Source organism: Leptonotus elevatus, chromosome 9 (genome assembly GCF_054856555.1).
Source record: "Leptonotus elevatus isolate MCC_2025b chromosome 9, RoL_Lele_1.0, whole genome shotgun sequence".
Taxonomy (NCBI): domain Eukaryota; kingdom Metazoa; phylum Chordata; class Actinopteri; order Syngnathiformes; family Syngnathidae; genus Leptonotus; species Leptonotus elevatus.
In genome coordinates, this window is record NC_141247.1 from 21,991,527 (window position 1) to 22,008,035 (window position 16,509).

The following is a 16,509-nucleotide window of genomic DNA, read 5'->3' on the forward strand; positions in this document are numbered from 1 at the left end:
GAGTTAATGATCAACAAAAGGGGCGTTCGCCATTGACGGATCTTTCGTCAGTACTGAAGGAATGTTAACCTCTGAAATGTCACAATCCAAAGAAATACAGCAACTGACATCTATCAGTCTGGAAAGTGTTACAAAGTCATTCCTAAAGCTTTAGTTAGCACTTCATGGTGGAAGCTAGCATCCACAAATATTGACGTTTCTCCTTCTGAGTGATGTCGTTCTCTTGTAATGAGCAGTGCAGGTACAACACAAGGCGGCGGCGCGTTGTCTTAGTGAGCGGACGCAAAGCTTTGAGCTGTGAAAGGTGTAAAAAGTGTTTGGCGATGGCTTGCCCGTGACGGGACTGTTGTGACTCCCTTGACAAGCGTCAGCGCCACACAAGTTGCCCGCTTCGCAAATGGCACAATGAATAAAAGATAAATGGCTGTCGGCGGACCCTCGGGGACGTGAAGGTCACGGCCGTCACGGTGCGGCGCACACGCGGACTCGCGCGCGTGCTCCGAGGTACAGTAGCTGCCATCACAAGCGTTTCTTTCTCAAACTGGAGGAATTGAGAAATGTGTGATGTTGATGTGTTTGTTTGCATCTGCTTCCACCTACAGTGAAACCCAGTTTAACAATTCAGTTTATGAACTCGGTTTAAAAAAAAAAAAAAAAGGCTTAGGGTGTTGTGCAATGATGATTGATGAATGACTCTTCTCATACGATTACGACAATTTTCTTGGAAAAAAAAAACTTGGACTAATAATTAATTCTTTTTTTTCCTCAGATGTTTTCTTATGGAAATCTGACTTGATTCTTGCAAGATTGCAGCCTATGCAGCTTAAAATGGCCTTTAATACGACGTAAAAAATTTTACCCCCCTAAAAATATCAACCTCTTTTCTCGAACAAATTTGACTATTTAGTGTCCTAAAATTTAGTGGTGTGCAACACTGCAAATGTTGGTATCAATCCGATACCAAGTAAATACAGGGCCGGTACAAATCGATAATTTTTTAAAATTATGGTATATATTTTTTTCAATTCAAAACATTTATTTCATTCTTTAAAAGGAAAAGAAATGAAAGGGGACAGAAGGAAGAAAAAAAAATGCTGCCTTCATCGCTTTTTCAACATAAACAAGATTTTGTTAGTAAGTTAGTCATGCAACAACAAATATAAAACCTTGAACAACATACCAAATGAAACAAAAAGTACAATACTCTGTGTTCATGCAATCTACAACTAAGATGAGATGCTAAGTCAAGTGAGGGGCGGAGGGAGAGCGGGTGCAAGTCTGCCTGTGACCACTGTAATATGCCTGTATATCTGTTTGACCAAACCGCAGCAGTGAATAAAAGAGCCAAACTGAAACTAAACTGCTAGATCGATATTATAGTGCCAGTATCCATACGACTATCAATATTTGGATCGATCCGCCCACCACTACTAAAATTACAGCCTTTTTTTTCTTAAAAGTCTGTAACATGCATCACTGCCACCTAGAGGCCTGGAGTGGAATCATTTCGATTACCCGCCATCCTTTGAAGACTCCTGAAACTGTCATCTCAACAGTGGAGAAAAATGGCCTGTGATGTGTATGATTGTATTGAATTAAATATGAATATGTGAATAATTCAGGGAACAGGAACAAAAGGGAGAAACAAAGGGTAAAAAAAAAATGATGTGTATGATTTTGCTCAATTAAATATTTGCATAAGTCACAGGGTACATAAAAAATTTGCCATGTGTGATTTGAATGTTTTTGGTTCACGGGTGCTTGAAATGGGAGCAATGCTTTGTTAAAAATCAGCTGCATCGGAAAGATAGACAGCTTTTGATTTTATCTGGCGGAGCAAAATAAGATAGCTGGAAAATGGCTAATGCGCGTGATCCATCCACACAAAAGCAGGTGAAGGTTGTGAAGACTCGTCCGCTTTACGACTCCCAGCAGAGCTCTTTGGCGTAATAGCACATTTATTCGCACATGAAACTTTATTTATATCCATCTATGATTTCAAATTGTGAAGAAACATCCTGTTCCTTCTTTTTAACTGGGGGACGTGCGCCGTCATGGTGACAAATGTTTGCTGTCACAGACAGAATTCCACAGGGAACCTGCTTTGTCCCTGTAGGATTCTCGTGTCTTGTCCATCTTCCATTATGCAAACATGCTCAACATTAAGTCAAGGGTGAAGTCAGATTTACATAGTAGTCTTACAACAGTAAAATAAAGTTACTTTTTCCAAGATAAAAAGTAGAAGAAAATCACGCCTTTTTCCTCTTACTTTATTCTAATTACTTTTTACTTGAAAATAAAATACAAACTTATTCTGATAATACAATGCCTTTTTTTCCTTAAATTTTCCCCCCTTAAAATTTACTTAGCTTGAATAAGTACAACTTTTTTGAAAATACTGAGTTTTTTTTATTCTCCCTAAATCACAACTTATTTACGTACTTATCACTCAAGTCCAAACTTTTCTTTTCATAAAAATGTATGGCTTTGCCTCATGACAAATCAGATTTATTTTCTTATTACTTCTTTCTCGAAAAAAAACACCATTTTCTCTGCCCTCCCTAAAAACATAATTGTGAGATGAATGTGTATATATATATATATATATATATATATATATATATACTGTCCAATTATGACTTTATTGTTTTAATACTAACACATATTTTCTTGTCAAATTTAAAACTGGACTAAATAGAACGTTATTCTCCTAGGAGTGCAACTTTATTACTGTACCGCTGTTTTCTAATACTATTTTGTAAAGTGCAGTAGTCTGCCAGGCTAAGCCATGTACATTATACAATAAAGCACGAACAAAGCATGGAGAAGGACCTGTTACCAAGGTAAAACAAATGTGAATCAAGAAAAAAAAATTTGGGTGGGCAAGCAACTCTGGTTACATTTGCGCTCTCTCAATCAAGCCAATAGATGCTTTTTTTGGTTAAAAAATAAATTTAAAAAATATGCATCCAATTTTCACAAACCCCCAAAGGCCCCTCCTCCCCCAACCCCAAAAAATACTTTAAAATTACCAGCTTTTTCCTGCAGAATATTATTTTTGCAAGGAATTTTCCCCTGAAACACTATCGGTGCATCGTTATTTTTTTTACGGCATTTTGACGAGCAGCCATTCCCGCAAAAAGAAACAGTTTGCATCTGACAATAGACGCAGTATTTATTATTTAAATACAACTTTCTATCTTGAAAAAATATATATATATTTTTTCCTATATGCAATTTGACACTGATAAGGCAGTCTAAGTCTCTCTTTTTTTTTTTTATGCCGCCTCATACAAAAGCGAACAATACGAAGGACGTACCACTATTCAAATCCCACCTTGCTCTTCCCCTTTCTTTTCTCTCACGAAAAATCGGCGGCTCAGCAGCCGAGAGCGAAACCCGAGTCGCGAGCTGCGCATCCGCCCGTGGCCTAGGTCGCCATCCATCAGCATGCTGACAAGCGAACCGACCCCAAGCGCAGGTCACTGATGGCAATCTTGAAGGGCGAGCGCCGGCCGCGACACCTGAGCTCGGCTGTAAAGCAACGCGAGACGTCGCACGTTTACAGGTCACGTCAAAAGCGACATGTTTTATCTACTAAGACCAGGGCCCAACTGATATGGATTTTTCTTGCGATTCCAATATTTGGCGGAATAAAATTCAGATAACCGATTAATCGGATGATTAATTACCTCATTCACTCCCAGCCATTTTCACTGAAGCAACCCCCTTCGCTCCCAGCTGTTTTACTGGCTTTTGACTGATTTTGCAAGGCCCACAGAATTTTGTGTTCTACTGCTATAAAAACATGGACCCTAACAAACGAAAGATTAGAGTCTCTTCTTTCATCAGGAAAAAAAGTATGTTTTTATATGTTTTCGTTATGCAGCAATTAGCATTTGAATATAGCTAAGTTTCATCAATATTCACAAATCTGTTTAGAACTGTGGGGAAAATAGCTTTTTTGCAACATGGACCAGGTTGATCTCTTATACTCTGCTGGCATTTTTTGTAATAACTATCATTGCTTTAAGGGACCTCCTCAGGTCAGAGGCTGCATCAGAGCCTTCTGTATGCTCTAGCATTTAAAAAACATATAAATACGCCTTTGGGACACTTGAAACATTTAAAATAGAACATATTTGTATGTTTTTGGGAGCAAATGAGTTAAAAATATATAAGGAAGAAAATAACTTATTTTTGATCCCTTAATGTTCATAACAATAAATATATGAATTAAAGGTAGAACATTTTGTTTTACAAAACTTTGTCCTTTAGCGTCTATTGAAATTTACAACAAAGAAAAATCGGCCAAAAATCTGTTCTTCTTGATTTTGTCAGGCATCAAATGATTGCATCCTCTGCTGACTTTATTTTCATCATGTTTATTTTTATTTTTTTTAAATATAACAATACAATTGTGGCCCTTTACTCTGTCGGTCGCATTAGTCGTGAGCAACGGTGCGTCAAGTTGACGAGTTGACGACTGTACTTTATCTCTCAAGCCTTCCTTCGCTTGTGTTCACTTCCACAAACGCCCGAGCAACATCTTTCATTGCGGCCTCGTAAAGCAGCTCAGACCCCATCAAAGCGGCCGTGTGTTGATTACTATAAATAACCTTTATTGGTACTTGAAGGGACTGAAAGAAAAACGCGGGCGTAGCGCTCAGGTTGATGTTGCCGGCACCACAAATAACAACACGCTTGCTTCTCGGCGGGGGATGGAATCATTCCTGGGATGAACTGTCGCCTGCTCGCCGCTTGATTTACAGACTTAATAAGGTTCGCCTCTATGCTGGACAAGCGAGGGACTTGCATGAATGCTATGCAATTCAGACACTTTTTTTTTTTTTTACAGTGCGACCAAGAACTCAGAAAGTACAGGAAGTTTCCCCCCCAAAAATAAGAATTTAAAGTTGGCTTGACTGATTTTATATTATTATGATATTTTATAAGAGCATTTCATATATATATTAAGGGTGTCATGCCATGATTTTTTTTAATCGTAATTAATCGCATGACTTCAATAATTAACTCATGATTAATTGCAAATTGTATATCTGTTTTCATACTCTTGTTAACATAAAAGTGGAACAAAAATTTAAACTAATAGAAATATGGCTACATCTTTTAGTCATTGATACAGTAATAATAATTCATAAAATTGAGTTAAAATTAAAAAGATGTACTGTATTGTAAAAAAACGAGTGTGGTATTGATTGTGTTGGTTATTTTTCTGCCACTAGATGGCATCATTGGATTTGTCAGACGTCGGTGACAGCTCAGTGCATTTTTCTTTTCATATTATCAGATATCTAATCTTTAAAATGAAGCAACTTGTGAAATTCTACAAATGTTTAAAAGTGTAAAATTGGCCCCAGTCTCCACAAATATATACATTATTACTAAATTGATTACTGCAAATTTTTGACGTGGACGTGTCTGCTGTGTTGCGATTGGAATTTCCCCAGTGCATGGTTTCCAAGTAAGGCTCGTTAAAAAAAAAAAAGTGACATTAAAGGAAATTTAAATTACCTCAAAATCAACCCACTCATTTTGACACCCGTAATATATATATATAAATATATATATATATGTATTGCACACACACATAAAGAACATCTTTGTAGGAGGCGAACTGGCAAAAACACTGATTATCATGACGTCTCTCGAGGTTGACTGGTAATCGTCTCTGAGGTCAGCAGCAGGTGAACACGCACGCACGAGCGCACTCTCATAGCATCATCATCACCATCCATCCGAGCGCAAAGTGATGTAATCCCACAGATCTAGTTCGCCGCACGTGGCATCCTCCTCAGCCTTCATCGATCGCCTCCTAAAGCCGTCGACTTGACAAAAAGGCGACGCTAACTCCGAGTGTCACCATCTCGCAAGCTGTGCCTTTCATATTTTATCACCTCTGCCCAAGTGGCTTTGTGAGATGGCTTACCATACTTCCTCAAATAGTGTGAATGCAAGCGGCTCAAAAAAAAAAAAAAGGAAAGAAAAAAAGACTGGAGCCAAATCCGGCGACTTTCTGTTGTTATTGCACTTTGAGATGTCCTCCCAGGTGCAGTCCACAAATGTGAATCTTCAATCGGATGCAGAAGGAGAAGGCTGGAGCCAACATTCAAACCTCACAACTATAAGACAAATATGCTCACCACTAATGGAGGTAACTTCATTTGTATTTTAATCACGGAAATATGGGTCACGCCGTTCATTTTGCTGGGTGTTTGTTCCAAGGCCAAGTCCTGAGGGACAGCACATCCTGCCTTCCCGGAGTGCAGCTCGTAGATAAATGACTTTGTCGTCCTCCCGCTGCCAAGTGGGAGGACGATGCGGCCGAGCTGGCTGCCAATTACGGCAGACGACTCCATACATCAGCAAACATTTCGATTTCCCACCATTCATCCGGCAAGATCAACGAATGCACCTTCTGGACGTCAATATTTTACGTTCCGTTGACCCGAATACACCGTCGACCCTGCAATCTAGGTGTCCGTCTATCTCTTCATCCATCTTTCTGTTCGATTCGGCCTGTTTGGCACGCATAATTAGATGGGTGACTTTCGGTAGCGTTGTGACTTTGTCTCTTGCAATGGCCTTGCCTATCTATGGCATTCTTTGGCACGCTTGAATCCAGTTACGATGTGTGAGACAAAATTAATTGAGTATATTACTAAATATTTTTTACGATTATATTGAACCTATTTAATAACCTTTAAGGCCGGCAGATACATTAATTTCATTCAATTAATTAAATTCAATTATTTATTCAAGTCAAGAAATCATTAACAATCCCATTAATTACAAATGTCATTCAGTTATTAAAAAATATTTTAATGGTGCATGAAAATGCTAGCAAATTTAATTAAAGAAAACTGCCATCAAATAATTTAAAAATGTCATAGATCATGTTAAAAATGATCATTAAATGCTACCAAATAAGTCAAATGCAACGCAGAGTAGTTTTAAAAATGAAAATTCAACATAAAAAAAACAATCAAGTAAATAAATATCATTAAAGAAATATGAATGTCTAAGTAAGTAAGTAAAAATGTCCATAACTAAATAAAGTCAAATAAAACTGCTACTAGATTAAATGATCATTTAAATAATTATAAAGGCCATAAAAGAACTCAAAAAGCAATTAAATGAATAACAAATCAACTAAATGCATAACTAAAATGCATAAAATTAATTTTGTAACAAAAAAAATAAAAGGCAATTAAAATTAAACAAACAAAACTGCCATCAAATAATTTAAAAATGTCATAGATCATCATTAAAAAGGTTCAATATAATGACTAAATATATATATATTTTTATATTTCACAATGTAATCATTTCGATGTATTATATCACATTTTAATGAAATTCAATATTTTAATCTCACAGCCTATTGTGTCGTTATTAAACCGGTCATGAAAGGATCTCTTTCGACGTGGTCTCCATGCCGATTTGAACTCGTGCTTTGATATGTAGGGGACTTTTAAAATGTCTCAATGATAATTTTATGAAAGGTATAAGAAAAGTCACACTTTAGTTCCGGAGTACAGTTTAATTAGAAGGGAGCAAAGTCTTCATTATATGAGGACAGGCAATGGTGAGTGGACTATTCATAGCTTTGATATGAGAAAGACGCCCACGGTACGACGACCCGGTCGAAGCTCTCTTCCTCCTCCTCAAGTGTGTGGTAGCGAAGACATGAGCGGTGGCACACTAAAGCGTTTTTAAAAAACGGATGACATCTAAACAAATGCCTTCAAGCTACTCAAATACAAAAAAAATACTAACTGTGGCTAGCGTTGCTATTTTGTGAACGCTGGCTATGCGTCGTTTGTGACTATTTATGAGCACGTCGAGTCGGGGTGGTATTCATCAAGTGAAGCCACAAACTCCTCCTTAAAGACACTTGACATTTGTATGACGCTTAACAGTTAAAAATGTGATTCAAAACATTGCCTGTACGGTAAAAGAAGCTCTTACGTCCATGTTAATGCTACGCAGACACTTCCTGTAATGACTGTCAATGAATTGAGTACATCGACGTCACAAACGTCTCACTCGATGCTTCGGGGATGGAACAAACATCCGAGACGCTTAATCGGCCAATTTGTCATATGATTGTTTGGGCTCGGCGCAAAGAATAATGGGCCCATCCCGCGCCCCGTAATGAACATGCAAATCGATACGGCGAGGTCTCAAGCCCGGCGTGCTATAAATAAGCCTATTGATCACGTACGCACAAACGCGCTCGTCGTCTAACCTGCATCAGCCTGCAAGCAAATAAAATTACAGGCTTGTCAGATTGAGATGTAAAGTGTAAATGATTGAGAATGCTGTATGTGTTTTCTCTCGCCAGCAAGTGCATATCAAAGGCGTGTCGAATCAATGCATGAAATATTCATTGAAGGAAAAAGAAGAGCAAAGTATGGACGGCTTACAAAAAGGTAAACATTTATACAAGTCGACGGCTTTAAATGTACAGTGAGGGGTGACGGGGCTAAAGTGTATCACTATTTTCACTGTGATTTAGCGTTACGTTAGTCGATGTGCTGTTGAGGTTTTTTTTTTTATATATTTTTTTAAATAAATAGTGAGTTTTAACCTGCTTTTAAACTACAACATTTAAGTACACAAAAACACAAGCTCCTTAGAGCACACGGGAAATCGTCACACAGGAGATGCCTGCAGGATGATCTCATAATGAACCACCAAGTGCCCACAAGTCATTATAGGAGAGCAAACTGTCCCCCCCTGTCTCCGCGGGGACAGACAGACAGACAGACACCTCGTTACGGCGGAGGCTCTCTAGAGGCTTGGGCTTGTTGTTGTTCATGTTCTTGTTGGTGCTACCTGGGGAGTTTGAAGCAACACCTTTCTGCAAAGATGCTAATTGCTCGTGTTAGTGCTGTTTGAAGCAAACATGCAGCATTCAGTCATTTCGCATTTGCACGCACGCACACACACACACACATTCTACAATGTAAAAAAACCAAACATTTGCATCCATTTGAACTAATAAGATGCCTCACCTCAAATACAGTTTACACATTTTGTTTTAAATTCCAGTTTCACTTAACCTAACTTGACTAGTGATGAATATTGATTGTTGATTATGGGTTTTCCTCACTTCCGGTGGGTGCATTAAAAATAAACACCTACCCTCAAATAATAAATACCTACTTTTTCCCCTATAAAAAAAAAAGGACTCGTGATAATTGTGTATTTCAACAAATATACACCTCACCTCAAATAAACTCCTGCCCCCTTTACGTTGACTTCAGTTTTCACTGACATGAAACTAAATTGTGTCAATTGAAAAAAAATGTAGGCCTAATTGATGCCCCAAATTTGTGGAAATACTTTAACATAGTCATAACATGGCAAATCAATCACTGGGTGCATTACAAAATTAAAAAAAATTAAATAAATGCCTCCCCTCAAATGCTCTCTCCAAAAATAAAAAATAAGACAGTTCACGTCATTCAATTGGAACTCATTGTATTGACATATCACAACTACATGCATAAATAATACCTGCCTCCACTCAAACATATTTTCCTCTCCAAAAATAATAATAATAATAATAAAAATGCCATGCAGTCAGAGCACAGAGCGGTAAAGCGTAACATGAGCTTGTCAAATCCTCCTCTCGACTAACGAGAGCCTTCAGTCAACAAGTCAGAACCAGTAGTAGCAACACCTCTTTTTTTTTTTTTTTTTTTTTTTTTTTTTTGCAGAAACAACTCAGATGCTAAGCGTCACCATCCTTTCAACATAAAATTCCATTTGTGATTCTACTCTCATATAGTATGTTAATGGATCTCCTTATGTATTTATGCATGTCTTTAAGATTGCAGGCCATGTAAAGTGCCAGAGGGGGACTGCGAATATGGAAATCCCATGCAAACGCCGCAGTACAAATGTCTTGCTATACGCATAATGTGTTGTTTTTGGGCATTCTATCATTGCAAATACATGCGGCTGCGAGTTATCTATTATATAGGCAGAGCACATCTGCCTCATTGTGGATTAAAACATGATGATTTATTCATCTGGTCACTATCATATTTTTCTAAAAGGGAGTCAGCTTGAGGCATTGGGAGCACGAGCACGTACTGATATCAAAACCATGTTTGCCGTGAGGCGCCTGTGGACATTTTGGATTGGGAAGAAGATTTTTACGCTGCAGGGATGGAAAACTTTGAATTAAAGCTCTACAGTCAAACACAATTTCGCACCATGAAGTTTGGTGTACTCTATCATGAGTACAGCCACACACAAAAAGGCACAGGAAGTCTGTTTTATCATTGGTTTGATCATTGTGAAAGATCCTTGAGAGAGAAACTTGCCAAAAATATTTTGTCTCATCGATCGCCACTGAAAAGATACATGAAGTCTGACATTTTGGGTTGAAGATCCATATTTTCACCATTTTGGGTTAAAATGGACATTTTAGACTTATTTCTGATTGCTACCACATTTGAACGACATACTGGACAGATGCATGATGCTACATGGTGACATTTTATAGCTTTAGTGATTCAAATGTCTTCCATTATCCTTTAAAGTGAGCCATTTTTGCATTCGCCACTACTCAAACACGGCACATTTACCTACAGAAGGTTTTCATCCTTGCAACTATCACCACTTTTAGATTGATTGACATCCACTTTGTTCCATCAGCGCCGACACTTCCCGCTGTGCTAATCTAACGTTACAAGTGCAATGTCTCGTCTCTTCCTACTTTAACTGCAGTTTAGCGTCATCCCGTAATGTGTTGTTTCAGCAAGCTCCATAAAAATGCCTTTGACCGGCGTGTGAAATCACATCATCAACTTTACTGGAGCGTTGCCGTTTTATCCAGTCCATAAGTCAGAAAGGCCCAGACTCTGCACTTTTCTCTTAACTGCATGCCAGAATTGGAACCTACTTCCAACAGTACCAAAGATTAGACGGGAAGCCAGTAATGATGGTTGGGAGGCTGCCAAACAGACGAGTTGAGCAGCCGACGTTTGGCCGTTGATCAGTCTGTCGCTCTATGAGTGTAATGTTTGTATTCTACATTGATTGAAAAGTCAAGGTACAAGGTCAAACTGAACCCTTTTTTTTTTGTTTTTATAGCTGTGCAATGTGTAAATCGTATTTTTTTAGTATTGTAAATTGTGCTGAGTATCGTAAAAATGGAATGCCGGTTGAGTGCTACAACCTCAGTTACATAATTGTATAAATTCAGTATGCTTATGTTTGGGGGGCATTCCACTATTTAGTAGCTTCAATTTCAAAATGAAGTCGTTAGTGAATATTTTGGAGCTAAGCAATGACATTTATGCATGGAACTGTCCGGACACGCACTTCTGAAGCACCTCGTGTTGGAATATTGCCCGCATTAGCGAAAATCCCACCATAATCCAGTCGGAAAGGCTACTGGGACATCATCAACATCCGTAAAGGTTACTATTCATTGCATACAATATCCACCAAAACCCACGTATCCTTCGCTAAAGGTCACATGAGCTCCTACCTTTGTAGAAACACCCTTCGCCGTGAACGATGGTAATTCTGCGATGTTCCGAGCAGGAAGCGCGGTGCAGCTCGCAGTGGTTGGAGTAAAGTTTCCCGTCGGAGCCGCACACGGGTTTGTAGTGAGGTTTGCAGTGATCCAAGCAGTTGCACTCCCCTTGGCCCGTCTGCGGGTTAACGGTGCAGCGGCGGCCCAGGCCGCAGTATTTGTGCTCGCATGGATGCGGGTCGCTGTGGTGGACCATCAAACCTGGAAACACACAAGGGAAGCACTAGTTAAGATGTGGACTTCTGCAATGTCGGCAAGGATCAGATTGTAAATATTAGCAGACGGTCATACAGGATGAATCGACATAATACCAATTCATAAAGAACATATTTGCTTGACTAAGTCAACAGCAGGACTTAGATTCGTGGTCAAGACTGGAAGAAGCCAAGACCAAGTACAAGACTTTGGGGTGTTGAGATTGAGTCATAGCCAAGACTTACAAGGGTTTCAACTGAGTGAAGACAACGAGTCTAAGGGGTTGAGCAAAGTCAAGACCCGAGAACAAGTTACTCCTAAGATTTCAAGGAACTGACGAAGAAGTCAAGGTCAAGAGATTGACCATTTCAGACCAATGTAAGCAATTGCATTAAGATCAAAATTCTACAATTCATAGGGGGAAGCAATGCTATCCCTCCAGATTTGGTTTTGACTAGTCTTAAAAGCTTTAGACCTAGCCTAGAATAAAACTTCGGGGCAAAGTATTTGAGGGGTTCAAAGCAGGTCAAGACCAAGACATTTAGGGTTTTAAACCAAGTCAAGATGAACACTTGACTTGGATTGAGACCAAGAAAAGAGCCAATACCAAGTTAAAATCAAGGCTATGAGGGGTTGTGACTGTGTCAAATTCATTTTAATTTTGACGGGTTAAAACATGTCAAAAAGCAATATTTTGAGGACTTAAGTCCAAGTCAAAACCATGAAAAAACTTAATTGACAATAACAAGGTCAAGATTTTGAAGAACAGAGACTTTTTTCTTTTTGAAAGTTTATCTGAATGAAGACTGATGAGTCCACCAAATCTGCGTTAGGTTCCGACAAGTCGTGATGCTCACAACTCCAACACAGTCACCAGACAGGACAGTGTGATTGACAGGCCGATTGATGATCTGATGTAAAGATCAGTTAAGATGTGTTTATCACAGAGCCATAAGCACATGGAAGGCTAAAGCTGCTGCTTCGGATCTGGTCCTATGTGGTAAATTTTAGGGAATCTGCCCACCCCTAATCAATAAAACATGCTATTTTGTGTCTTTCACATCTGCACTACACTACAAAGGCTCCTCAGGGGTAGTGACTCAATGTTGACAAAAATCACACAGATTTGTTGTCTTTATGATCACACATAATAGAAGACACAAATCCATCTAAACACAATCCACTTACACCAGGTCAAGACCAAGAATTTGAGGGGTTTAGACCAAGTCAAAGCTAAGACTGCAAAGAGCAGAGACCAAGTCAAGACCAAGACTTTGATGGGTTTTTCGATCGAGTCATGACTAAGAATTTGAGGGGTTTAGACCAAGCCAAGACCAAGACTTTAAACATCGATGGGTTTTGCTGTACCAAAGAAACAAACACATGGGAAGGGTCAATAAATGTTTTGAGGCTGGCAACACAAAACAGATTGGATTGCCTTTACATTACTTCAGATGGGAAAAATAGTTAGCTGCGCTCGCTAACATGACAAGACTCAATTCCAGGGCGTGCAAGTTGGCGTAAACAAACCGATTTAGAGCCTCTGACGTCTTCCATCTACACGCGCGCGCGCGCACACACAGGCAGGCGTGCTGTGACCTGAATGGAGACAGTCGATTTGCCACTTTATTAATTCCCGGCGGCTCTCCGGCGTAATGATTATTCCGCGAATTTGCGCGACGCGGCAGGGGCGAGCTTCCTGTGCCACGGGCGGGGTCATTGAAGGGCGCCCTCATTTGTCACAGGGACGCTCGTACGACCGTCTGCTCGTCGGATGACATCGGGGAGATGTTTGTTTCCCTGTGACGCGTTGTGTTCTTTAGTGTGCCCCGAGATTATCGAACAAGATCCAATACAAGACAGCCGCAGTAATGCCCCATTTCTGATTAGAAGTCACTACCATTGAGGTATTTTATATTGTTAGTAGTACTTGTGTTTGTTAGTGGGTTTGTTAGATACGACAAGAAAAGTTATGTGACCTCAATAGTCTAAACATGACATTCTGATTAATATTATATTTTTGTAAAATGAGTTAAGCAGAAAAATCCATCTCGGGGGGCTGTTGGATGGGCATTTTGCCACTTGGGCTCAAGCAACGACCAATCACAGCTCACCTGTTTTCTGCAGCTGAGCTGTGATTGGTTGTTGTAACTGTGATGTCATCTTTAGTTGACAGCAAGTGGCAAAATGGCTGCCCTCTGATATTGCTAAAAACGGCTAGATTTTGCTGCTTAACTCATATTCCACTAACCCAATATCAACCAGAATACCGTATTTAGACTATAGTGGGGCTGCATAGAATATATTATTGTCAGGAAATTTTTTGGGGGGGGGGATTGACTTCCCCTTTAAAAACAGGAATTGGAAATGTATTGGTTGTTCACCAACACGCCTTTAACAGGACATGAAGAACACAGCCAATATCATGACAACGACACTTTCACTGATCTCAGCTGGGGTGCACAGCGGGTGTATTTTTAGCGCACCTGTTGTCATGCAAAGACGCTAATGTATGCACGGGTTTCATTAAAGACGCCACCGGCCGCATATTTCTTCCTCCCCCACCGTCACGGAATCAGCACGGCGCCACTTTGCTGACGAAGAAAAGATGGAAATACGTTTTTCGACTCTGCGAAGACAAACGTCAAGCAGAGGCTGAAAAGGCAAACAGCCCCCCCCCCCCCTTTCTCGCCCCCATGCACGCGGCCCCACCCTCTGCTAATTGCTGCACCAGTGACAACACTTGCACTCCTGCTGGCAAAAACAAGTCGTGAAGATTTTATGAGAAGCTATTTGAGGCCTAAGAGCTTTCTCCATCCCTTCGGAGGAACGCCGCTAACTTGTTCGGCTTTGAAACATTGATGACTTCCACCTCACTGAGTCGGAGTTTATTTAATTATTTTTGAAACGGGAAGGGGGGGGGATCGACTCCATGGGGTTCAGTGTGAGGAAATTAGATGGCTGGCAACTATTTGAGGAATTATTGCATTTCAGCCTCCCCAATTAATTGCTGCTTCTGTTGTAAACTTAAAAAAAAAAAGCCTCAGCTCAAATAGTTTTGAGGCTAGTTTCTGTGTTATGTTTCTCAAGAAACTTTGATTCATTTATTCCTCTTGATTGGATGACTCACCCGGCAACTAACGCACCACTATTTGTGGAAATGGGTTTAAAAAAATGCCTCGCCTCAAATAAACATCTGATCTATACGGTAAAACCATCACATTTTGTTCCTCCTGGGAGGTTTTCCACTCACGGTGAAAAATAATATTCATTATTTATGTTATGCTGGAGGCCATGAATGATTCATCTGTTTCAACTGTTCATTGTTCTAATTAGACTAATTACCATTGTGCTTCAAAAAAAAGAAATAGTTTGAGGAGATTATCCCGCAAATGTGTGCAGTACTATACAAACAAATATGCTTTGTTGCATAAAATCCATAGCAAATAATGAAACCATTTTAAATGGCAGGTTGTGCAAACACACGAGAAAAACACATTAACAATGAGCATAATTGGTGCGGCAGTATTTCTTATGAGACTAACTGGGAAATAGCAGTTGTGTAAACAGTAGCGGGCGCCTTTTCAATATCTTTTCAATAATGTCTACTTTAAAAACCGTTTTCACCTCTTTGTGTTTTATTAACATAATTGACCAGTTTTAAGTTCAAATATTGTGTGTTGTCCAACAAACGTATACAAAATTGGACAAAATATATTTTTTAAATACTGCACACAAAAGATACGAAATAAGAAAAACAGAAAATTATTTTTTTAGTATTATTATTAAAAAAAACACATAAATAACTGACAAAATTACAAAAATAGCAACCAAAAAACAAAAATGATGATAAAAATTACACAAGTGTGAGAAAAAATACATTCTACAAAAACATTTTTTAAATATTGGAATAAATTACACACAACAAAACAATATAATACACACATATTGGAAAAATATGAACTTGTGAAATTGAAGAATTGTATAAATATGAGGAAAAAAATATATATATTAACTACTATATGTATATCTGTTACATTAGAATTTTTTTTATACCGATATAATCTAAAACTAAAATAAAAAATATCTATATCGATATGATATATATAACAAAAGAAAAAAATGCTAATATTTGATCCATACAGGACTAGAATATTACAAACCCCAAATTCAATGTTGTGTGGGACATTGTGTAAAATGTACATAAAAACAGAACACAATGATTTGCAAATGTTTTTCAATCTATGGTAAACTGAATACAATACACAGACAATATATTTAATGTTCACACTGATATAATATTCGTTCATTTTGAATTTGATGCCTGCGACACGTTCCAAAAAAAGCTGGGACATCTTTACCATTGTGTTAGATTTACCTTTCTTTCTTTTTTAAGTGTTTGGGAATTGAGGGCACTAATTGTTGAAGATTTGTAGGTGGAATTCTTTGTCATCTTTATTTGGTGTACAACTTCCTTTGCTCAAGTGTGTTTTTAAAGAAAGACAGGTCTGGACTGCTGGCAGGCCAGTCTATTACTCATACTATTTTACTACCTAGCCAACCTGTTTTGAATTGGGGATTATAGATGAAAATACAAAATGAAGTTAAAGACAAAGAAAACAAAACGGTTTCTTAAAAATCACTACTGTTTTACAAACAGATTGGGTGAAATTTTAATTACGTTGCTTACTGTATCTCTTGTCATGAAGCAGATTTCCACAAAAAGAGAGGAA

At 38.7% G+C, this 16,509-nt stretch overlaps 1 protein-coding gene across 3 annotated transcripts in view; it reads right to left on the reverse strand.

The window, feature by feature from the left end:
• fstl5 (follistatin-like 5) overlaps window positions 1-16,509 on the reverse strand; it is a 95,865-nt gene that overhangs the window by 46,284 nt on the left and 33,072 nt on the right. For all 3 annotated transcript variants that reach the window (XM_086084543.1, XM_086084544.1, XM_086084542.1), the window contains exon 5: window positions 11,534-11,782. In XM_086084543.1, coding sequence (XP_085940669.1) covers window positions 11,534-11,782 — 249 coding nt within the window. The remainder of the gene's footprint in view (window positions 1-11,533; window positions 11,783-16,509) is intronic.